The following is a 24,808-nucleotide window of genomic DNA, read 5'->3' on the forward strand; positions in this document are numbered from 1 at the left end:
TTGGCTGCTGGACTGCAGTGCAACTCCCACAACTCATTATACTAGGATATTCAGAAACCACATGATACTTTTCCCTCCTAATTAATAGGATTAATGTTGGGACAAACCACAGGCTTGGAAGGTGAATGGGAAAAAATTCCCTTAACTTTGATAGGTACAAGATTCAGTTCTCTGAATTCACCATTTGCCCAGAGCTTATTTGAAACTGCAGACAGTCAATACAACTGGGCAGTTCTGCTGCCTGCAGCAGGGGGCCCTGGGGTACCACTGATCTAAGCAATCAGTTCTGCTGTCTCTTCTACTTCTCCTTTTTCCCCCCTCTCAGTTTTCAGCTAAACAACTAAAGAAGCAATTGTTAGAAAGCATTTTTATTAATTTTGTTTCTATGGAGTTGTGTAGTTCACTTGATTCATGTCTTCAGCAAATATAATTACCTTATATGCGCCATATGTAGCCATTGCACAGATGAGAATCATAAGAAGAGAAATTGCAGTGGCAATGCACATATCTGGAAAAGAGACATCAAAATTACTGCAGATAATTTCAGAACTTGGTTCAGTTATTTTGTCATCTACCTTTTGCAGAGCATCTCAAAGGGCAGGGTGAGAAATGGGTGGAGATGGGGTCAGGTGCATCATTCAGCCATTGCTGGAGGAAATCTTTAGCTTTCAAGGGGAACCTCCTAAACAGGAGAAGCACAGACAGCGCTTCTGCAAGCCTGCAGCCTTATATTGTGCAAGCCACTGCAGCCTCTGTGAGGCTGTGGATATGAATGGTCTAATTTTTCTGAGGATTTTCAAAACTCAGGAGCAGTCTTGACAAGAAGAATATTTGCTGGTCATGATGACATCTGTAGTCAGAGAGTCTCTGCTTTTCTGCACTACAGATTGTTTCTGCACCAACAGCTGCTGTATACCACTGCTCACATATCTCTCTTCTGGAAAAGGAGAAAAACTGGCAGGTAAAGGCATCTTAGAGCAGAAATTACATCTTGAAAATTTTCATTTCAACCAAGAATACTACAGAGATGTATTTATTAACGAAGATGTGTAACTGTAAGGGAAGGTGAAGCAGTAAAGGATGGAAAATACTCTTTAAGATTTTGGTTGGAGTAATTACATGACTCCTATCTTTTTCTTTCATTGCTGTCCAGCTTTCAATTAACTTTTCCTTAGATTTAAGAAGTTCCTAAGCCATGGACAGCTCGAAGGAGATCCCAGGGGAAAAAATTACATATGCTTGGTCTTTTCATATGCACTTCCCCCGATATCATTACAGGTCATTGTCAGGTTATCAGAAGTGAATTTCTGAACCCGACTCATTATAGAGTTTGGGAATGCAATGGTACATTGTGCCTACCTTTCCAAGGCTAAGCCAGTGCACAAAGAGGAGAGAGGACATAAAGTACAAAGGACATGACTTAAGAGATTCTGCCTCTGTTGGTATCTCTGAGGTACCTCCTGTTCACTTTGCTGTCACCAGGTACATTTAAACTACCTGCCTTGATGAGGTGCTTGGAGGACCTGAGACACACAAATACATGACAGTGTTCAGGCTGTTCACTACCCTGACTTTGGATGCATTCAAAGTGTAAAGATTACTTCACTTCAGCACAGAGTTGCCACGACATCTAACTCCACCACAATGATAAGGAGCATACCATAGTATGGGCCAGTTCCCTCCAACTCCCTGCAACTGCAGCAAAATCAGGTTCTGGAGAGGTGCCTTGAAGCCTTCATCAAAGTACCTGAAAGGTCCTGACCTGGTAGCTGTGGACAGGTCTCACCTACCACCACCAAGGTAGCAGCACAGGTTCACCCGGGGCACGGCTGAAGAGGAAGGACAGACCCTAAATCTTATTGTCATTATTTCCAGCCTACCAGTATGATCATCCATGTAGAAGACAAAGGACCTAGTCCTTGATCCTCCCATGACTAAGGGAAAACAAATCTTGCCCTAGTGCAGAGCTCTGACGACACTGATCCAGATTTATGCTGGCCCTTGACGCAGAGAGGTACCTGAGACTCGTGAAGCTGGTGGAAAAATGAGCAAGAAGAGACTGTTGCTGGCTGGTGAAGGCATCTCCAGATGGTGCTTATATTCTCTGGGCACTGTACCTACCAATGGCAGGATTAAGGATTTCAGAACCCAGGCCTCTTCTTTTCCAGAGAATATGTCATGGGTTTCAGGAGTCTTGTTCTCTCCTCTTGCCCCCAAATTTTGTCCTTGTGATTGCATAGGGATTCAAACACAACAGAAGTCCTATTGCAGAGTACTTCCTAATTTAATGGATTAAATTTAGTGGATAAAGTGTCCTTTCCTGACACTTGGAGAAGCACTGTAGTCTCAAGTCTGATGAGGCCCTGGAGTGTAGATGTCCTTACTCACAGTGCAAATGCTTGAATCTTTGTCTTATTGTCCAAATAAGCAGGTCTCACCCAGGAGAGGGGCAAGCACTCAGCACTGAGTTTACCTGCACCCTGGTGCTCACTGCTTCCTTCACAGTGGCTTTCTGCAGCTCAGCTTGTGGGTGCTATGAAAGGCCATTGGGAGGCAGCTGGGCCCCCTGCTCGTAATTCAGGAGGGAATGACATCTCAGTGCATCCCAAATGGCTCTTCAGATGCACCTCCTTCTCCTCTTAGATTGTGTGGAGAAACCAGACATCCAGTGCAGGTGTCTGAGCTGCACTGCTTTGACCAGTCTCTAGCCTTTTAGGAGCTGTAAAGGCTGTGATGTGCCTGTTAGAGGTGATCTGAATTCTGGCCTCAAGAGCAAGATGCAAAATAAACCTCTACTAATAAAAGGTACTGCAGCTTCTTCAGACACTTCTAGCTGTGTGGCCATTTACTCTGGCTGCCCACATACATCCTGTGAAATCAAATTTTTTTTTAATAGACCAGGTACAATTGAGGTAATGAAAGAAAAGGAGAGAAGTGGAAATGGCTGCCTGTAGCCCCTAACCTCTTGTAAAAGAGTCTCTTGGACTCAATACTTTTATTCTGACCATCAGTTTGGAGGCACTGCTTACGTATTTATTCTGTCTGCTCTTAATCCCAACCACCTGTATCCAAGGGGAAGCTGCTGTCATTGTCACTTGCAGCAGATGCAGCAGTCACAGGCTTCACTTTGCTGGTGACCACGGCAGAACTGGTTCAGAGCCAGAGCCTAGCAAACTGTGATGAACTTGACATTGAAGCTTGTCTGACACACTCATGCTCCCTGTCTGCAGTGTCTCCCTAGCTGTGCTCCACCATGCCAAGTCCTAGTTGGCTCAAGCTAGTTCTTTCTCATTTAAGGCTTCATTGGTTTTTTTGAGCTGTGTCAGCTTCAATTAATCAGAATGAAACTAGATATGTAGCACATTAAATGAGAAACTAACAAGGGTGTGTGATTTTTTTCCCCAGCCATGCTGTGCTTTCCATGACATTCATGGCTAGAAGGGCTGTACTTGGACCACTGAAGGGGTTATACAGCCTATTGCCTTAGATGGCTTTTTGAGTTTTCTCCTTGAGTTTAAAGAAATCAGTTGATTGTAATTTTTTTTCTTATACAGAGCAGTGAGATTCTACCTTCCCGTCGCTTTGGGGAGAAGATGCTGTGGGGGCTAGGGAGAGCTTCTGTCATGGGGTGCTCATTTGCATGGCAAGCTGCATCTGGAGCTCCCTCAAATCCATCTCAAAATTATATCCTTGCCTTCCCCTCTCCTCTTGCAAAGGAGGCTGATGGCGGGTGCTGCAGGGACAGGGAGGACAGCCAGTGAGGCCAGTTCCCGAGCCAGGACTTGTGTGGTGTGTTAAAGACCTCAAATACTTCAGCTCATCACCTGCCCCAGCCCTGAAGTTAATCACTGGCTCACAGCTCTGACAGCAGGGGCCAGAAAGCTGCTGACCAGCAGCCTGTGATCCTCAGGCAGTTTCACCCACTCTCCCAGCCTTATTTATCCAACAGCCTCCTTGCTGCCAGCTAAGGATTACTGCCTTGCTCTCTCCTCCAGGCTGCTTGTGCAAGCTGGGTGCCACTGCTGCCAGCTGCTGTGCAGCCTCCTGGGTCACAACCCACGCAGCAGTGGCATTTTCTCTCCGGTAACGGAAGAAGGCCAATGAGAAGGAAAGAGTTTTCTGCACCTTTGAGCCCAGCACATTTTTCCTCCAGAGGATATGTCTGGGGGGAAGATACTGCTCCAAATATGCTAAGCTGGGAGGGAATCTAGTTTTCTTCCCCCCTTCCCTGTAACATGGGGCTCATACTACATGGGTGATGTTGATGGACCGGGGCAGGAACGTACCTACTCTACTACTTCCATTTATCTCCCCAGCAGAAGTCTAAGGCTGTTGTCTGTAGGTTTATTAAAATTTTTCTATTTGAATTAATCTTTTTAAGTCCTGGGTGCATGTCATATTAGGCAGAGAGATCATCATATTATCCTGTCCTGCCCTGAGATCTCTGCTTGTCTCATCTGCCTGCCCAAGGGCAGGGACACAGGTAGATTTTGGCCTGAGTTGCTGACACTTGTATCAAAGTTCCTCTCAGTTTCTGTAGGGCACACAGAGGATTTCAGTCCTTGTTGTCACATGGCTTATGAAGTATCACACACATCTCTGACACTATGAAGGCAGTAAGTAAAACCAAGCAACACCCACTGCTGGCTTGGGCTGTTGACATTTCAGGATGATGGTCTGTGTGTCTGAAGAAGCTGAGCAGAAGGCTCAGGTGAATCCTCCTGGGAAGTCAAAATTAATTATAGGGCTTTTCCATCTCCTGCTCAGAGATTATTAGTCTTTAACAGCAGCAGTATTACACTGAGCAGCTCACATGTTTCTAATTTTTTCTAGTCCAGCTTCTAGTTCATAGACTCCCTCAGGCCTAAGGAAATAATAATAAGAAAGATGAGTCTAAATGGGCCCAGCTGAATATCCAGTACACAAGGAAGCCCAGCATTTTGCCCAGCTCCCAGATGTACATCTTGGAGAGCCAGCCAAACCACACACACTGGTGTCTTTCCAGTACCTCCATCTGCCACATGGTAAGTCTTGGCAGACTTTTTTCTCTTTTGTTTCCTTTTCTAGAATACAAGGGAAAAGCAATAGCCTAGAGCTTTTTCTAAGTGTTCAGGTAAATCCTTTCTCTGTCTAATCAAAAAGGCATCTTGGAGCCTCTGGTAACGCCCTGGGAACCACACTTTATCCTGAAATCAAGGCTGAGCAGTCCTTTGCAGAACTGATGATGCACTGGCATTTTCAAGCAGTTTGCAGAAGGCTGGCTGTGGCTTTGCAGGTGGCAGGAATTTTTCCCACTGCTGGCACAGAAAATTGAAAATTCTCCATAAACCAGACACAAACAAAAATACTTGTCAACAGAAGACAACAACTTTGGGACCTTCTTTGGGATAAAAAAATTATGCATCTTTTTGTATTTCATACACATGGTTTCAGCACATGCAGTTAACCTGACAAACATTTCTTCAAAAAAAGGCAAATAAAAGTAGGAAAAGAGAAGTACGTGGAAGTTTGTCTAATGATTTATCTCATAATAAAACATTTCTTCATATTTGAACAAATATAGTCATACTTAAAGAAAAGAAGAAAGAAATTATCTCCTGCCAGCTATTTCCAGTAACTATAAAAGCCAGTAGCTTGATTCAGCTGCCTTTACTCAGTAAGGCATTAAACTGGAGGGAGTCAAAGAATAAAAGGAGACATTAATTCAAATGTTCATTCGTAATTTAACTGCCTGTGAAATGTTCCTTTTACCAAATGGAAATGAGGTCGCTTGGCCCACAAGCCATCCTTTTACAGACTTGCTGTGTTCACTTCAGAAGCCTTGATAAAAATATACAGAAAATACAATTTTCAAGTGTAGATGGAAATCCCCAATGTACTTGATCTGACAGCTACTGCATTACAAAACAGAATTACAATTTTAAAGCCTTGGGCACTGGCAGGCCTCTGATGTCGGCTATATAAAACCACACTGACAGACAGTCATTACCAAGGTTAATCTCTGAGAATTAGGACAAGGCAGTCAGTTTTAATATGTCAGAATCAGCTAGGAGCCCATCTGTATCTACTGTGGTCCTTACTTTCTTAAATCCAGTTATATAAAAAGATTTTTAGTCAGAAGTTGTAGGTGGTTTTTCATTGAAGACACAATAAAAGAGCAATCACCCCTTATCATTAATTTAATGTAGACCCTCAGGGTATATTTGCATTAAAGACCTTGTGGAAATAAGCATTCCTTAAATGATACCCAGCAGCTCTGACACCATAGGGCAATATTTTTCTTACATGTGGGGCTATTGTTTCTCCTACTGGCATTTTTATTAGGAATGAGGAAAGGACTTAGAGCCTTTTGCTGTGGATGAGTGGGATTCAGAGCACAAAGACACCAGTATGACTAGCAATAGACTTTGTTCCAGATTACCAGGAGAAATGTTGAATGTAATCATTTTGTTAGCAGAAACAAAAATAAACAGACATTTTTATCAAAATCACTTTGAGGGAAAACTTTTCTAGATATAAATTAAACAGTTAAATCAACAAACATTACCAAATAATTTGAAACAGTCATGGAAGAAAGAAACATTTGCAAAGGACAGGAGGTTTTGCAGGAGACAAATGGCCTGTCTCACCCTTTCCTGAAAGTGTATTGGAGATTTTCTGTGATGCCTTTTGGTGAGAGAATGAGGTGCCCTGTGTTATTGCTAATATGGCTATGACTATACAGTTGGCATTTATGCTTGTATCTATTAGAACAGGTTTGTGCAAGTCATGCCATGTGCCTACGGGGGGGTGCATATATACATACAACATGAATGAACGCACTCAGACAATTCTATAAATAGCAGTATTGGTTCTGATGCATGTCAGGCACAATGGGACACGGTGCTGAGAGGTGCAGAGACTCCATATCTCCTCATGTTTTGTAAAATCCCTCTTGGGTTTTCAGCATCATGCTCAGGGATACATTTCCATGCCAAGAGCTGGCTCTGCCCCTGACAAGCCAGGACACAGCAGAGCAGAGGGATTGATTACTAACAGGTGGCAGATAAAGTTACAGCTAGGAAACCAGTTTGAACTGTGCCATGAACACACCCTTCACAATAAAACTGCATCTGTAAGATACCGAGGTGAAGCAATAATTAAAATGACAGTAATTATTGAAACAATAGGACAATTATATAAGTGCTGGAGTATTCAGGCAGTTTGTACTTACTGGCATCATCCATAAATTCAAATTCACCCCCTAATTCAGCACTGGTTAGGTGGTACTGGTCAGGATCAGTCAGGGCACTCAGCAGAATCAACAAGACCACCGAATTGATAATCTACAGAGACGAAAAACAGAAAAGGGTCAGGCTGTGAAAGTAATCCATGAAACACCTCTGGTCAGTACTTATCCACCATAGTCCATGCCAACTATGACAGAGAATGTTTTCCAACTGTACAATTGTAGTATTTAATTAACACTACAATTAGTTTCTCTAGATTGGTGTAAGCAGGACCTATTTCCTCCCCAAGTGGAAGCATGAAAATGAAACAAAATGTGCATTACCTCTTTTCATTCCAACTCTATCCCATCAGAAAAGTTTCTGCTGTTCTCTCAGACTATAAAACATGTTAGCACCACCATTTTGCTCTCCTGCAAAAACTAAAATCAATTGAAACTAGTCATTTTCAGAATATTACAAATGGGTGCTGTAGTTAAGGAGTATTAGCATGGCAGAGCTGGAATTGGGGACAGGCCCTGTTAAATTGTTAGATGATCAAAGAGGAGCTGAATTCTGGAAAAGACTGTATTTTAAGAGTCCATGAGTGATGAGCTGATTTATGTGAGCTGTTAAATGAGGAGGCCTGGGGGGACAGAAGGACGTGGCAATGGGAGCCCAGTGTCTGATGCTCATATTCCTGTGTCATATGGCACAGAGAGATATTCACATCCACCAAGGCCTTGGTTATGACATGAAATTAGTGAATTAAACACCAAGAATAAGTACCAAGTGATTCAGTAGAAGCGGATTGTCAAGTATCAGTTATGAGCAGATCGGAGAGGTAGCCAAGAGCCGTATTTTAAAACAAATCTGAACAAAATGCTCATATCACTTCGAAGTAAAGAGGGCTAATTGCAGAAAAGAAGATTGTTCAGCATGACATAATACAGTCAGGCTAAAAGCTTATACTAAAGAACTAGGAAGATAACTGGTGAACAAGAAAATGGCGAGAAGAAAGCTCATAATGAAATATGCTGGAAAAGGTGGATTTTTGTTGCTTTGGTTCTCACTTTGAAGTCATCCCTACCTGATCACAGATTATTAACAGCAACAAAAAGGTGTAGGAACAGAGGCTATTGTAAGACATAACAGGCTAGAGAATTTCTTGGGTAAGATAAAAGCTTTTCGGTAGGGAAATTCCATCAAGTTTAGCTGATACTGGATCTGTTAGCAGTCTTTGAAAAACTGTTGAGAATAGACTGAGTTCCAAGACAAGGAAAGAGCAAGCACTGTTTATGCCTTTTTAAAGCAGGAAGGCTACATAATGAATTTCTAGCTAGACTGTGAGACTTAAAAACAAAATAAACCCAAGAACAGACAATCAAACAGTCTCCCCATTAGCACTTCAAATTTGTACAGTCATAAGCAACAATCACAATGGGCTTGTCAAGGACAAACTGTAAGTAATTAATCTTATTTTCCTTCTCTGACAGCCTAAGAGGGCCTCATGGACAGGGCAAAAGCACTAGGATATCATCTCTTTGCATCTTACCACACCTTTTGACATTATGAGATTCTCATAAAGGAGCATGGAAAACCTGGTTTGGTTGAACACGCAGGAAGATGAGTGCACATCCAGCTGGACAGCTGTACTGAAAGAACAGTTGTCAAGGAGGCATAGCCAGCACAGAAGATATATTGATTAGGATTTTCCAGTATCATCGAAAAACTTGGTATTTCAAGTCACTTGTGACTTGTACTTTTCTCTAATTTGCAGACAATGCCAAACTGTAAGCACTTCAGGAGATAAGATTAAAACGATTTTGACCAACTAGAGCAGAATTCAGACAACAGAGCCCAATTCCATACCAACAAGCAGAGAGCATCACATTTGTCACTGAAAATAATCGAGTAGGTGACAGTTCCTCAGAAAGGAACTGTCTGAGTCTGGGAATGACAGTGAATGAACCGAGCGTGACTCAGTGGCATCCCACAAGCTCATCTTGTGGTTACATGGTGGTGGGCAGTACTGCAGAAACCTGAGTAGTAGATGCACAAGCCACCTCCAACTCGCCCTCCTGCAGAAAGGGTCCAATTCAAAGCCCTTTAAAACACACAAAGAAAAACCCTGGGGAGGATCCTGCAACAGAACAGAGGGCAATCAGGCATCTGGAAAGTCAGACTGACAGGGAAAAAACTTGGGTTGCTTAGCAAGGAAAAGGTAGAGAGAGATGCTCTCAGTCTTTTATATGTGCAGAAAGGTGGAGAAAAGAAGGAGGCAATAGACATTCCTCCAGATCCAGTGGGAGATAAGTAAAGTAACCGACTTAAATGACAGCAAATGGGAATTTCAGTTAGGAAATTAAGTTCAGCATCTTGCTGAACAACAAGAACAATCAGACAGCAGAAGAGAGTGTCTGAAGGGGGTTTGAGATCTTCATTTCTGCATTTTTACATAGAACAGCTTAATAGTTTTGTGTTGGGAATGCTGTAGCCATGGACAGTCTCGTCTTGGCTTTGAAGACATCAGATGGCTATCAACATCCAAAGTTACATTCTATAAATCCTACTAGTTTTTAACATTACGTATAACTCTACATTGCAATCCAGTTCTTGCTTTATACTCCTTTGTGAAAGCCTAGAGGACGTAGGCCGGTAACAAAAATACTACCTAAGAAGAGTACTCAACCAAGCAATCAAGACTATAAAATGTATAGAATGTTGCTATATTAAAGGCATATAGGTTTTTTCATAGAGATATAGTCAGGAAGAGTCATAAAATACTGACCTAGGCACTCTACTTTCTCCTTATGCATATGTCCATATTCAGATTATGTGTTTGTCAGCACTGCCTTTAAATCCCTGTATAAGACAGATTGTGTTTGCCTGATCTGAAGTCTGCTGCAGTCAGTAGGAATCTCTCTAATGCTCTTTAGTGCATCACTTTTCTGTTCTATCAGGTTGTTCTCCTGAGATCCTCATAATGGTCTCTGAGCATCATCCAGCTGTGCTATCAGCAGTGCAAGCGAAATACACCATGTGTTTGTTTGCTCACCCTCTTTCTCCCAGAAATGTGTGCACAGTTGGGTGTATTGTGTTCATTAGGGTTTTCCTTTTGTTTTGAAAGTGATGTGACCGTTGAATTTTGAAAAATGCTTTAGCGCATAAATTCAGCGTGCCTAAAAACTTACTGATGTAACATTTTCCAAGGACACATAATCAAGGACAAGAGCATAAAGAATGATTCCCTGTTGATAAATGCAGTTGGTATGCAAGCTGAAATCTCCATTCTAGGAAAAGCAAAGAAGATTTTTCTGCTCTCTCTGTGGGGCCAAGATTTCCTTCAAGATGTTTTACATTCCTTCAGCAACAAATAGTGTAACAATCAATTAGTAATGCCTAGAAAGCATTTTCATTATGCAAATTTTCAGTAAGGAGCTAAGCCCTATACCTTCCCAAAGAGCCACATTGACCTCCTTTTATGGATGGAGAAACAGAAACACGTTCATGAACATGCAAGAGGGTGGTGTTCAGTGCTAAGAATGAAATACAAGACTTTGCACTATCAAGTCAGAACTGTGACCACTATGTCCTATGGCTGGTTGTGGCCATAGTGCTACCCAGGGTTACAGAAGAGGAGCCCCAGGGGCACTAACAGGCCTTACTGGCCCTACACAGCCCTACTTTGGGCCTCCCCACACCCCTGCTGATGACCCAAAACCCCATCCAGCTCAGCCTTGGGTCATCAGTCCCTGTCCCAGTGACACCACAGGAGTGCCAGTCTCCAGCCACACTTCCTGGACGGACCCTGTAAATGCATATTGCAGCTTGTCTCCAGCTGTGTTCCTGGTCTCAGCCCCTTTTGCTCCGGGTTGGCCTCCCTGGTTCATCACCTTCCCTATTGGGGCTATTGGTGGACCCCTTGATCAGCCTCAGCCCCCAGTTCTGCTCCTGGGCTCTGTCCCTGCAGGATGGTGCTCAGACTGCTGTAACAAGACTGGACAGAGATCTCATGGAACGTCCTAGAAATACCCAAGAAATACTCTTATCCTGATATAGAAATAAAATAATAATTAAAAAAAATCCCAAGATCCTACTTCTCTGGTAGTCAGAAATACATCCACCTTCTCATTGAGGAAGAGGAAGAAACCAACTCTGCTTTGTAGAGATCCCAAAATGTATAACATAAATGGGGAAAGAGGAAATATTAAGTAGGAGATAGGTAGTCCAAATATTGGAACATTAATTGGATTTCCTGCTCTGGGCTTACAAAACATAATTTCAGACTTGAGCAGAAGATATTTTAGACAGCACCAATTGTGTGAGAAACGGTGCATTCAGACATGAGGGAGAAAGGCAGCACATGCAGAGGCTGGGACCAGCACTGCCAGCCACTGCTGCTGCTTCCATCTGCACTGTGATAAAGAACCAGCAGCTTATGCACGATGTGAGGCAGTTCTGCTGGAAAGAATGTGCAGTGTTTAAGATGCAAGCAAGCAACCTCATGTCTTCCACAGACAGCATCTAGCATTCAGAAACTATATAATGCACTAAAATTTCAGACCTCTACCACAAACCAGTGAGAGGCCTTCTTCTCCATGCAATTTGTTCCAGAGACAGCAGGGAATTGTGAGGACCTGGAAGGTGTCTGGAACCACTGCATCAAAAAGTGATGAGAAAATGAGTATCACTATAATTTTAGAACCTTCACAGAAGTGCAGCTGCATGGTATCTATCCCAGCTTATGTGAAATGAAATTAGTTCCAGCAGCTTCTAAGAGCATGCCATTGACATAGAACTACTCGATTCCTAACTCAAGCAGACAGAGAAGTGCAACGTACATGGATGCCTGTAATCACCAAAAGAATTGCCTGGAGTTACAACAGCTTAATTTCTCCCTGTCTTTCTCCAGCTTACAGTCAAGAGTGGAAATAAAATTGCTCTGGTAAAGGAGTTTAGAAGAGGAAATATTAAACTGCATTAAAAATACAGCCATGTTTCTATTCAAGTTCACAGAGTCCCCTCTACAAATATTCTACTACAGTCGTCCTAAGACTTCCTAATGCAATGAAGAGAGACCCCATATTTATGGGAAAAAGGAAGGAAAATCCTCTAGCTTTACTTCTATGAGGGTTCAATTTATAACTGAATCCATGCATGTAGCAGTCTGAATGTTCTCTATGTGGTGCAAGATGTAAATACTGTTGTAATTCTGTGTCTGTTTTCAGCTTCACTGAACTCAAGAGAGATCCACTTAAGCATATCTCTTAAATCTCTGTACTGGTGGAGAACTAACTCCCTGCCTGCATCCCTCTATGGTTCCAGAGAGCTGGTTTACAGACAGTGAGCACCCTAGTAATATGTAGGTATAAAAAATATTATACTTTTAGAAAAGAGGAGAAAAATAGAAAACTGCAAAGATAAACTTTTATGATAAATTAAGATAAATTTTTATGATCTAGAAATACTAAAAAAAAATAGATTTAAGGAAAAAATTCTGAGCTATCCTTCAACTTCCTGTAACCTGTATTAGTGAATTGTAATAGTGTGATTGATAGGGGCAGCTAGTTACGGAAAACATCACTGTAGTTTCCTCTGTAGACCCATGCCTGACACAATATGAGCTACCAGATGAAAGAGGAGATGATGTTTCTGACAAAAATGGTTGTGACTGAGCAGCAAATAACAGTAGCTTTCTCCAATGTCTTTGAACAGTGAGCCACCTCTGGATGTCACTGACCAAGGTTCCTAAACCTTGGCCAGGTTTTGAATTGGCACACACAATTCTAGCATATTTTTAATACCCACAAAACTGGCAGGGTTTACTTTGTTGTCCTCTACGGAGATACTATTGAAGCAAATCACCAAGGACACTAATTCTACTAGTAAGAAATCCCAATTGTTTTTAATAAAACTGAAGAAAATCTCAAGCAGAACTCCCATACCCTCTATCTTTCTTCAAAAAACTGAAGGCAATTTTATGATTCTAGGTACTTGTTTTCTATAGAACCTATAGAAACAAAACCAGTCTTAAACTATTTTTGCTCTTTGAAACTTAACAGAAGAATATTTTCTAGTATTTGGATATTTGAAGTCAGTATTACTATTAGAAAAAGTAAGAATGTATGTAAAATGTCTATTTAAGTACCTCAACATCTTTATTTCTCCCCACCTACCTTTTCCTTCTCACATGGCATGTTCTTTGCATTGTTCTTGATTTTTTTTTTCTTTTAGCATAAAAGATACTAATAAAAGCAAGAACACTTTTGTTCATCAAGAGCACACAAGAACTCTACAAAGGTTAAAAAAAAATATCAAGTTTAGGGTTTAACTCCATACCTCAAGGTATATTTGCACTATCTGGGGTGCCTTTCCCGAACTTCTGTTAGCAATGATGATGAGTTAAGGTTTATGAACCATTGCCCTGTATAGGCAGATTTTGCTATGTGATTTCTCTCTCTGCTCACTAAGCAAAGTTTTGTGTTTGCTGGGTTTTTTGTTGGTGGTTTTTTTTTTTCCTGAATTCTGACTAAAGAAGAAACAAGGAAGAAATTTTAGCAATAAAGGTTTTAGAGCTGACCACTGTGGAGAGCAGGCAAACAATGAACAAAGGAATGGGGTCCCTCCATATGCACAAGTTTCTTTACAAGTGTCATGGCACTCACTTTCCCCCTCAGGGCACAGGAGCTACATCAGAGCACACCTCAGTCACCAGCCTGAACTCCAGGAATGGAGCAGCAGGAGAACCCTGGCTGTCAGAGTAGACACCTCTCTCTTTTTTGTGCTGTGTAAACCTACCTCATGCTATATGAAAATGTTTCAACTTCCCAGTGCTGGGGGACAAGCTACTGGTATCTTAGCGATGCAAAAGTTAATATGTGGTCCAAGGTAGGAAACCCAGCCACAGTCATCTAATGAAACAAAACAGCCTGAAGAGAAATCGAAAGATGGCTACTTAAACTTGGGTTAACAGGGGATCCTTGACCCCTTTAACCAGTGAAATTCATTATCAGACATTATTACTGAAGGCAAAAGGTTGCAGGAATACAGAAAAAGATGAGCTATTTATTCAGGAAATGCAAGTGCTTACAAAACATTTTAAAAACAAAATACAAACCTTCCTGCTTCAGGTCATTGCCCAACCTTAAAATAATAGGAGAATAAAAGAAAATGTTGTCCCTGCACAAGTTGTTCTTTCTCCCTTCCCAACTGCACTGCAATAGGGAGAGCATTAGTCAGGTCAGAAGTAGTGATAAGGTTTTTATGTTGTTTAGTCTGGAGAAGACAGGGTAGAGTCTGCAATTCTTGTTGCTGTTTTTCTATATTACGCATGAGAAATCAAAGAATCATCCATGCAGGCTCAGACTAGCATATTACAAAGTGCATATTATAGAGAGCATATAATAGAGAGCTGCATAAAATATTTCAATCAGACTTTATTCATAATTTCTACTTCGATTGCTTGAACACTAAACACTGAACTTTAAAGGCTATGCTGATTTAATTGATATAGGAAGTCCAGCATAACTTACCAGCAGTCTTCCATACAAAGAACTCAAGTATTGCCTACTGCCAGCCTTTCAACAGTCTTAAATCCCAAAGCACAAGCTGTCTGTTATTGATGAAATATGGTAATGCTTAAATTTATTTAAAAAAAATAGATGGACAGATTGTGCAGAATGGACACTACTGGTTTCTGCCTTCCTAGAGATAGAGTTTAATTTGTTATGTACTTAATCTTAGTCCTTTCTTGGTTTAAGGAAATAGGATATTTTTATGCAAATTAATTAGTGGATTCAGTGTTACTTTTACATTGTATTTAAAGAAAGTTGAACCTCTATCTCAGCAAAGTCCTGAAAATTATTGCTGAGGTCTTCTGCCCAGCAAGACCTCCAGGGAAATATTTATGGGGAAATATAATCATATACCCATGTTCAAATTATATCATTGCCAGACCAACTCACCATTTCTCCTAAAGGTCACTTGGTTCAGGATGTGGTGGAGAGCTGGCAAATAGGTGGTATGCAATAATACCTTGCTAGAAAAAAGGTTGTTCAACTGGCCAGTTGGGATTTGTTTGGTTTCTGCATTTGTACTTGACTTCCAAAAACACATGTTTGAGTCTTGCAGGTGACTGTGAAAGGTTGAGGGCAGATCTGCTAAAGTGTGGCTGTGATGTGAGCTGTGGCAGCTCCCACGGACTTAGACCTTTGTGTGAACTTGTGGCAGAGGACAGGCCAGGACACACAGCTCAAGGCACCTGGCCCTGGCCAGTGGCTGGTGTGTCTCACCCACAGCAGCCCACAACACTGTGCTCAGATTCACAACACTGTGCTCACAACAGTCTGTGCTCAGACCCACCTCTAGCCTCTTTGCACGTGTCACTGCACTGGTAGGAGGACTGTGCCTCAGCTTCTGACAGCAAGTCCCACATGCCCAATTAATTGAAAAAAAACCAAACAAAGCACCAAAACACAATGAATCTTCAATCAATCATTCCTGTGTATCCACCACAGGCAATATCTACAAAAGCCATGCAAGTGACTGACTGCATCCTTGAATCACTCTGCAACCCAAGGCAGGGATTTAGTTATGCAAGGAAGAATTCGAAGGATGATACAGTACAGACAATTATTGAAATAGTAAAGAACATGATCACATGCATCCAGTCTGTCTGGGCACAGCTGTTTCACTGTTGAGAAATGCACCTCTGCAAGGCGAAAATCTCCCACAAGCCTGTGTTTCTGCCAAAAGCATTTGTCCTGTCTTTTTTAAGTAGCTTAATATATCTCCAGATAGAACAAGATCTTGCTCAGCACATGCCAACACTGAAAAGAAAAACAGTCACTGCACTCTAAAAAGCTCTTCCAAGGCTAGGTACTAGGATGACAGTAGTCAGAGCTGATTGCAGACATCTGAAAGAGAGCTGACCCACAGGAGGTCCAGGAACAGTGCACTAGGCTCAAATCCATATTATTCCTTCAATAATGCCTCCCTGGCAGAATCACCTCAGATTGACCAGGAGCATTCTCGTATGCCTTGAGCAACAAGTGTGGGTTTTAGAATCTTATTCTGCCATGTGGAAATTTGGAGCTTTAAACCTCCAGCCCTGCTGGAGAACAGGACAGAAACTCCCCCGCACGTTTTCAAGTCTTGACCACTTCAAACTTCCAGTCAAAGCATAAACCTCACAATAATACCACAGAAAAAGAAAACAGCCAAGGAAATTAGTTCCTGGCTATTTTGCAAAATCCATTCCGTACGTCCAGAAATATATAAGACTAATTGCATTTTCACTGACGTCAGTCTAATCAGCGATCAGTTTATGAAGCTTAATGTGTTCTCCTCTGGCTCACTAGGAGATACATATTAACCTTCAACAGAACTTCTAAACACATTTTACTTGATTAACGTAAAAACTCCTCTCCTTTCTATAAATATATTCATGATTTTTGTATAAAAGCCCAAATGTAATTATAGCATGCCAGACTCCTAATAGGATTCTTTCCTTCAACAAGCATTTATGTAAACTTTGCTCCTCTTACAACCAGCCATCTGTTTTCTCACTGGAGGGAGACAACTGTTACTTGTAATCCCAGTGAATATATTATCCAATTGAAGGTCTTAATAAGAAAAAAGGGGTATTTTACAAGGGCTTGCAATTTCTGAATTGATAACTGTATTGATTAGATGAGACAATTGTGTCATCTTGTGACAACTGATGCAGATTATCAGCCATCATTGCAATGATTCACATACTCTGTGAAATATCCTACTGTGGTATTTGGGGATACAAGAAAAACTGCCAGTGTTAGGGGATTAGAGTTTAAAGACGTTTTCATAAATCCTTGTGTTGTGTTACAGACTAATGTTCAGTAAATGCATGGACTGCCCAAAAGACACTTCCAAGAAATTTTACGCCTTCGGTGACTTAAAAAGTTTTTACCACAAAACCACTAATAAACATACTGATGTATGATAGATCCTGGGGAGGACTAATAAAATGCTGCTTCTACTCCTCTCTGCAACACAGCAAACACATAAACCTGGCTATTTTCACTCAGAACAGAAAACACAGGTAACTTGGGATATAATGTACCAATTAATCCATCCTTTTTTCAGATAATCTTTCTGGCCTGTTCATGGATGGGTTCTGTCACTCAGAGACAAGTGATTAGGCTGTTCACAAGCTATCTTATTGATTGTGCAATTTAAATTCCTCCCATATGTTCTTTTATTGTAATTCATCTGAAGAGGGCCTGAAGCAGGATTTGGAGAAAGGTCCTGCACCAGAGAAACCAAGGTGGGTTTGTGCATAGCAGGGAGTTCTTTAAGGATGCCATTCCTGAAGCTATTAACTGTTACATTATTTAATACTGCCTCTCTAGAAAAGTTACAATTAGAACGTGGTTATTGAGAAGGTCTTTCAGATAAGATCATTTTGTTCATGCTAATGAGCAGTATTGGTCTTTATTCTTTGCTCTAACACACCTTAAATGCATACATGTGGTTTCTGTTTCTTAAGAAAATACCATACAAGGCCTGACAGATATTTGTGTGCAGAATCAGTCATTTATTTCCCACTGGTCTTGAAGAAGAAAATGAAATGGATGCAATCCAGTCCAAGAGCATATACCCTGAATCTCCTCTGCCTCCAGTCTCAGTTGAATATTCAACATATACATCAATCATCAGGGAAGCTTTTGAAAGTAACATTCATATTTTTCTTTATTCATAATGAATTCCAAGTTCCCATTCTCCTCAAGAGCAAGCATGTGCACAGGAAGACTAATGAGTTACCTGGGAATGTTATTATTTTTTTCATTATTTCAGCTTTCATCTTATGAAGGGAAGTACAGACAACAGAAAAACTAATGATCATTTTATAGACATGGTACTCGGGGCACAAATATTTAGTCACTTAAATAATTTCTACTAGAAGAATGGGGAATCTCATGTCATTTCAGATTATATCATGACCCCTTCACCCGCCAGTGGAGAAATCTCACATGCTGCTGATGCTACATCTCCTACCAAGGGTTGAGAATTAGCCATGTCCTTGGTACCATCCAGGTCTTCCCTCTCAATGTACAGCCCAGGACTGGGCCATGGAGGGGCAATTACCTGGTGAACCCACAACAGGTCCTATTCCGCTAGGCTTCTTTCCCAGTGTCACCAGTACTGGACTGTTCCTGGAAGCAGTAAAGGCAGCGCTGCCTGCAGGATAATCTGACCCAACACTCCAGCTATATCACACTGGGACAAGGGAAGCGACATCCCGGGCTGACATGAAGGAACTGAGCCTTCAGTGAGCTGGCTACTGTGACCCTTCATACAGAGATAAAGCTGGAAATCCTTTATTTTTAGCCCATTTCCTTCCATATAAAAACAAAGCAAGCTAATTTTCTAAGTAAAACACAAGGCCTCTTACTTGTATTCATGAAAATTCCCACAACCAGGCGTTGGGATAACATACCAGGCTTTCTAATGGTGCAATTTTGCCCTTTTCACAACTTCAGTTCTTTTTTCAGTTCTTACAATCCCCCGATTCTCATAGGTTTGAAAATAATTAAGAACTTCATCTTTTCGTAGAATTCCTTTATTTTGCCTGGAAGGGCCTTACACTCTGTTCAAGGGACCCTTACTTAAAACTCCTTGCTGAGTGAGTAGTCTCCTACAGTGTAAAGGTTGCAGGAGTGCAGACAAAGCAGCTTGCAAGGATCCCAGTGTAGGTATATTTTGTTTACATGAGCAGCCACTGCTGATCTCTACCCCCTGCCAAGTAAGCCAAGATTACTGAAATCTTCTAACTGGTATTTAAGCACGCTGCCATACATGCTGTTTTCATGAGGCTTTAAAAGGGCCAGGAAATAAATGTGGCCCAGTCACAAAATATATACCTTCATTCTCCTTTTGACATCAGATCAAGTGCACACTACTGATCTTGGCAGGATGTTCAACCTGTAGATCAATGAGACCATAGCAAGCTGTGCTCTTTTGCTTTACAATATAAGGAAGCCACTACCAGTACATTTTTTCATCCATTAGAATTCAATCCTTTTATTAAAAAATGACTGGGATACAGACAGAAATTACACACGCTGAATATACAACAGTATATTCAGAAAAATACAGAACTGAAATGTCACAACCAGCAATTCATGCTGAGCTTTCCACAAGTAGCAGCTCAAATATTGAAGCCACCCTGGCTAAAAACTTCAGCTCACTCTATTTATGTTCTTAGTGCACATCCTTCAGTGAGAGACACACAGCTCGATAACTTGTGGTTATAAAAGGTTCTCAGGCTTCCGCCAGCTTTTATTTTTAGCCTCTCACTGTCAGGGCCTCAGGGAGTGCAGAGGGAGGGCTCAGCTCCCCAGGCGTGGCAATGGCACCTGGGGTTCCCAGGGGGACTGTGGGACCACCGGGAGGAGCAGCCTGTGTCCAGGGCACTGCTGCAGGGAGGCAGGTAGCAGGAGGCACTGGGCACACTGAGCTCAAAAATGAAAGCTCCTTCTTTTAAATGTTTATTTTCTTGGACTGATACCTTACAATGTCATCTTCTCCCCACCCAAGTCAATCAGAAATAATTCCTGTTATCCCAGATGATGTTGGTGGATCCTTGGGGTTTGCAGAAACCCCACTGCCAGGAGAGTGGGAAATCCTTCCATGACTCTGTCGGCACATCTGACATTGCTTCTTCTTTGTGTTTTAGACAAGGGAAGTGGAATCCATTTCCTCAGGAAGAAGACATGCAATGTTTATAAACGCTGTCACCGAATGGGGTGTTACTCTGAGTCACCAGCACTTACTGGGCCACTTGGAACAGACTGAAATGCCAGATTTCCCCTGGATTCCAGGGGAGATCAGAACTCATTTCAGCACTGTCACTGCCCTGATCAGCACGGTGATACAGCTGTCTGGGACAAAAGTAAGCTGTCAGAAGCGACTTTCTCATTTCCTTTTTTTTTTTTTAAATACGACAGTTTTAAGACTTCTGCACCCCAAAACATTTCTGTGTTATTATTGTGACCTCTGGTTTTATGTTACGATACAGAGAAGTGTAAAGTCCATTACAGTGGGATGAAACCCCAAAGATTAATAACCAGCTGAACCAAACTGGTCCTCAGGTTTGAAATAAATATCAGCCCCCAGCCAGTCATATTACTGCCATTTAAATCTTCATCATAACGTTTGTATTTAACATTGCAGCACCTCCTGTTAAGCTTTTCTCCCCAAGGCAGCACACTAGTTCCTGAGGCGCAGTTTTTTCTGCAACCCGATTAGATATTCTTTTCAGGAAATTTTCCCTGGCTGCTCCAAACTTTACAAGTTACTTTTTACACTGAAGTATCTCAGTGCTCTGTGACAGACTGTATATTGCATTCTGTATGCTATACTGCAATACCACTCAATGCTGTGTTATATTGCTCTAGATGCAGTACCGATGGCGCTACCAGGAAGACACTACTGAAACACAATAGCTACAGAAACATTAGCATTCTGAGATCTATTATGTTCTAAATAGAGCAAAGTTAAATATTTATTTCCCAGCTATTGATACTTTATGAGACCACTGTAAGTGCCCATGTCTGCTCTGCCTGTGTTGGAAAAGCAGTGTTCCTACCTATGTGGAAAGAGCTCTCAACAGTAGCACTGATGACTCCACCTGCACTCAGCTCCCACTCTCTCCACTATTTGTAGGATCCGAAGCATTCAATTAAAACATCAAAACTAAAGACCTAAAGCATCATCTTAGAGAAATTCACTATTTTTTCCACATTTTTCAGGTATGACATTCTGCCTTCTGAAATTATTCTAACACAAAACCAGCTCAATATGTGAAAATGCTATTTTAAAAGCCTGCCAAAACTTTTAAGCTACTGTTTTTTCCTCTTTCAGGTGCCTCTACTACTGAATCATTGCATTCATGGTCATAGAATTAATGAAACTTACACTTCACAGGTAGTGAGATTTGGAAAAGCAACAAGAAAATTATTCCATCTCTAGAGGAATGTTTTCTCCTAAAGTAATTTTCTGTAAAGCATAATGGCAAACCATATACAGAATACAGGCTGATGTGGCAAAAAATCAGAAGTATTTTTGTTTGAACTTAAGTTGAGGTAATGCTCATAGCTCATGTGTGGTTTTGTTGCAGAATAATTCGAATTTAGTAGTAGAATGGCTAAGGCTTAGTAGGAGAGTAGGCCCAGAAAGCAATACTCCAAAGTAGTAAGTTAGCAACCTTGTTTGTGAGCATGGACTGTGCTGAAGAGTGGCAACAATAATCAAAGGATTTAGTCAAGCATGTATATAATGATTTGTTACCTTGGATGTGGTAAGGGTCTGGTAATCAGTTTCTAGGGGTAAGACAACTTAAGCAGATTTATGATTAGAGTAGATGATTATCAATTGTTATCAGTATGAAGCATGAGCTTGTTTGTAACTGAATGTAACTGTTTTGTTGTAGAAACTGCTATGAGCTTGTTTGTAACTGAATGTAACTGTTTTCCTGTGGAAACTGCACGTAAACTTGTTTGTGTATAAAAGCTGAACTGAGAATGGAAGTCTTTGGAATCCTGACTTGGGACGCTAGTCCTCAGGTTCCCGGGGCCCCGAATAAAGCACGGCATAAACCGGCACTCTGTTGGTTTGTGTCTTTGTTACGGGCAACAGTTTGAAGTAATGAAACCATCCAAAACGCATGCAGAGAAAAAAATGCCACCAGGACATCTATTTTTGTGTAAACCCTCAATAGCACATAGTGCCAAATCATAATTGTTCTTCTGAGACAAAACTATTTTTTTTGAGTATGACTTTATCAACCAGACCTTTCAACCGAGTCCATTTATTCAAGGAGCTACCCCTTCCTTATTGTTTCCTAACTTTGTAAGCTATCAAAAGGTTTAGTATTTATTATAAACATGCATCTAAATCTCTATTCTTAATGGTTACATTTAGAAATCTAAATATTTGCAGTAGGGGAGAAAGCACAGAAATGTGCACCTTGACACATTATCGTTTTGAAGTAATTCAGAAATCTGCCCTGAAAAATTTATGAAAGCAAAAGAAGCAAAGCAAGAAGACGTGTAAATCAGGAAATGCTACCCATCAGAAAAGAAAATTTAAAAACAATATTTTACTGCAAAATCTATGTGAAGTTGGGGCACTACTATTTAAATGTTAATAACACATTAGGTAACAGAGTCTAAATGGCTGTCAGGTTTTTCTTTGTATCAGAGGTGATGCACTTCCCTCTTCCTCAAATATCTTTAGGTCTGAACAGCTAAAATACCTATATCCCTATCTTTGTGGAGCCAACATGAAAAGGCTTCATTCAGCTGAAGGCAGAAAGAAATAACAAGCCACTTCAAAGAAACGTTCAGAAGCTTTCAGGTCATACTAAAACTTACTGAAACTTCACTGCAGCCAGTCAAAGAGAGGCATCTTTTATAATACTGTCAGTATTGCAGATACTACAGGCTGTGGACATTGCAATTAATTATATTTTATTAAACCAGGAACAAGGAATATTCAACTAATGCATCATTTTCTCAGTGGTGAAATATGTATTTTACAGGACACAGACCATTTTATATGACTTCTAGGACATAAATGTCAACCCAGCTTTTTTATTACACTGGTTGAATTTATGTAATGAGCTGTCCTACAAGGGAGGCCAGCCCTGCGTTTTTCATTTGCTTCTGCAGGGAATTTCTGTAGTGAGCAAATAAGCCTGGGTCTAATCTGCTTCTGTCTGCAATCATTTGGAAAATGATGCTTGGCAAACAGCTCTGCACAGCCTTGCCATCTGACAGAGACCAGTTCCTCACACCAAGAGACTGAGCAGGCTGAGAAGTGCATCTACGTTATCTACAGCGACGAGCCAGCTCTTTTTATTCTGCAAATCCTGTAACTACGGCAGGGCCAGCTCTGGGAAAGCTGCTTTTCCTGCACTGCTACCCAAGGGATGGAGAAACAACTGTCAAACACAGGGGAGGAGGAATTGAGGGCTTAATTTGCCTCCAACCCACTGAGTCTTTTCCCCGACTGAGCAACGGGGTGTCAAACAGCCTCTGGTTACCGATGGTAACCCTGGAGCCTCCAGGGTCAATTCCTCACTCATGTCCTATAACCCTGGCAGAGGAAAGATGTCTTTCTAGTACCTGAGAACAGCTGCCTGGAAGGTTTCAGGTCTCTGCCAGGCAGACCAAAACCACCACTGATAAATGATTACCTGCCAAACAAGGGACAGCACTGACGAGAACACCTGACTGCCTCACGAAGCAGCGACCAGAGATGAAAACACAGGATTTTCTGTGAGGTGCGGTCCGTGCAGCCCTGCTGGAGCTCACGCACCGGCTGGGCCTCTGTGCTGCAGCCTGCCCGGCATGAGACACACCGCCCCGAAGTCTGGGGAGCACCCCTCCCTCCAGAGGTCTTCAGTCACCACATTTTCATCCCCTAAACAGCTTTCTCCTTGAGATCCAGTCGAGCCTGCCCGTGCACTGTATCTCCTGCCCCCGCTCCGCTGACCCCTAAACACGCACATGCTTCATGTCCCAGTTTAGGCGGAGCCGAGATCCCAGGCTGTGCCCCGCGGAAGGACGAGCCGGGGCTCAGCGGCGGGAAGCGCCGGAGCTGCCTGCGCATTTCGCTGCTGTAACAACATGACTCCCTCCAAAAACCGCCTGGGCTGCTGCGATGGGCATCGCCCTTCACGGAGTACCCGCTCAGACCGCCCCTGCAGCCGGTGCCGAGCGCCCGGAGTGGGGGCCACCCCTGCGGGACGGGGAGAGCCGGGGGCGCTTACCAGGTACCAGACGCCGAGGATGATGGTGCCGGTGCGGACATGGCAGCAGAGGCAGCAGCTGTTGGAGTAGAAGCGCGCCCAGGGCGAGCTCAGCATCTCCGCAGCTCCTCGGAGTCCGCGCCGCTCCGCGCCTCTGGGCCGCGCGCTCCGCGGAGGCGCCGGGCCGGGCCGAGCCGGGGCCGCCCCTCCCGGCGGGCGGGACCAGAACGCGGCACGGCCCCGGCAGGCCGCGGCGGAGTGTTCGGACACCCGGTGGGGACCTGGACAAGGCCCCCGCTGGAAAATCCCCGTCTTCCCGCTGGAGAATCCGAAGCACGGGGGGCTTTCAGAACACGAAGTCCAGGGAATTCCGCGAGCTGGCAGCCTGGCCGCGGCCTGCGCCGGGTGTTGGGCAGGTGCCACCCTCCTGGGGGCCCTCCCGCCGCTCCTCTCCCCTCCCGGGCGCACCTCCTTTGGAATGAGCCCGGTGAGGGCGAACTCGGGTCGCCGCTTCCTTGGCAAAGGCTCGTCTCGGTCCTTAAGCTCGTCTCGCAATTCTTGACTGGCACAGCTGCAGAAATAAACTCCGTTTCACTTTCTAAAGAAAGGCCATATCGGAGGAGATCATGGAATGCTTTGAATTTTCCCCAAATCTGGGAGCAATGAACATTCAGTTTCTTCACAGTGCGCTCCTAATCCACTCCCAAAGCTGCTATTAAGAAGGCTGGAATTGCCTCGTTTAACTGACACACGAGGTAACACAACCTCATTGCCGCTACCTCTAGTTAATGCCCTGACGGGGCGTGGG

General features: G+C 42.5%; 1 protein-coding gene across 1 annotated transcript in view; it reads right to left on the bottom strand.

Moving 5' to 3' along the window:
• LAPTM4B (lysosomal protein transmembrane 4 beta) overlaps positions 1-24,177 on the bottom strand; it is a 59,233-nt gene extending 35,056 nt beyond the window's left edge. Inside the window, exons 1-3 of the mRNA XM_008924048.3 lie at positions 24,022-24,177; positions 7,214-7,325; positions 435-508 (exon numbers count right to left, since the gene is read on the bottom strand). Coding sequence (XP_008922296.2) covers positions 435-508; positions 7,214-7,325; positions 24,022-24,117 — 282 coding nt within the window. The 5' untranslated portion in view covers positions 24,118-24,177. The remainder of the gene's footprint in view (positions 1-434; positions 509-7,213; positions 7,326-24,021) is intronic.
• Positions 24,178-24,808: the final 631 nt, after the last annotated feature.

This window comes from Manacus vitellinus, unplaced genomic scaffold (assembly GCF_001715985.3).
Source record: "Manacus vitellinus isolate BGI_N305 unplaced genomic scaffold, ASM171598v3 scaffold_1_pilon, whole genome shotgun sequence".
Taxonomy (NCBI): domain Eukaryota; kingdom Metazoa; phylum Chordata; class Aves; order Passeriformes; family Pipridae; genus Manacus; species Manacus vitellinus.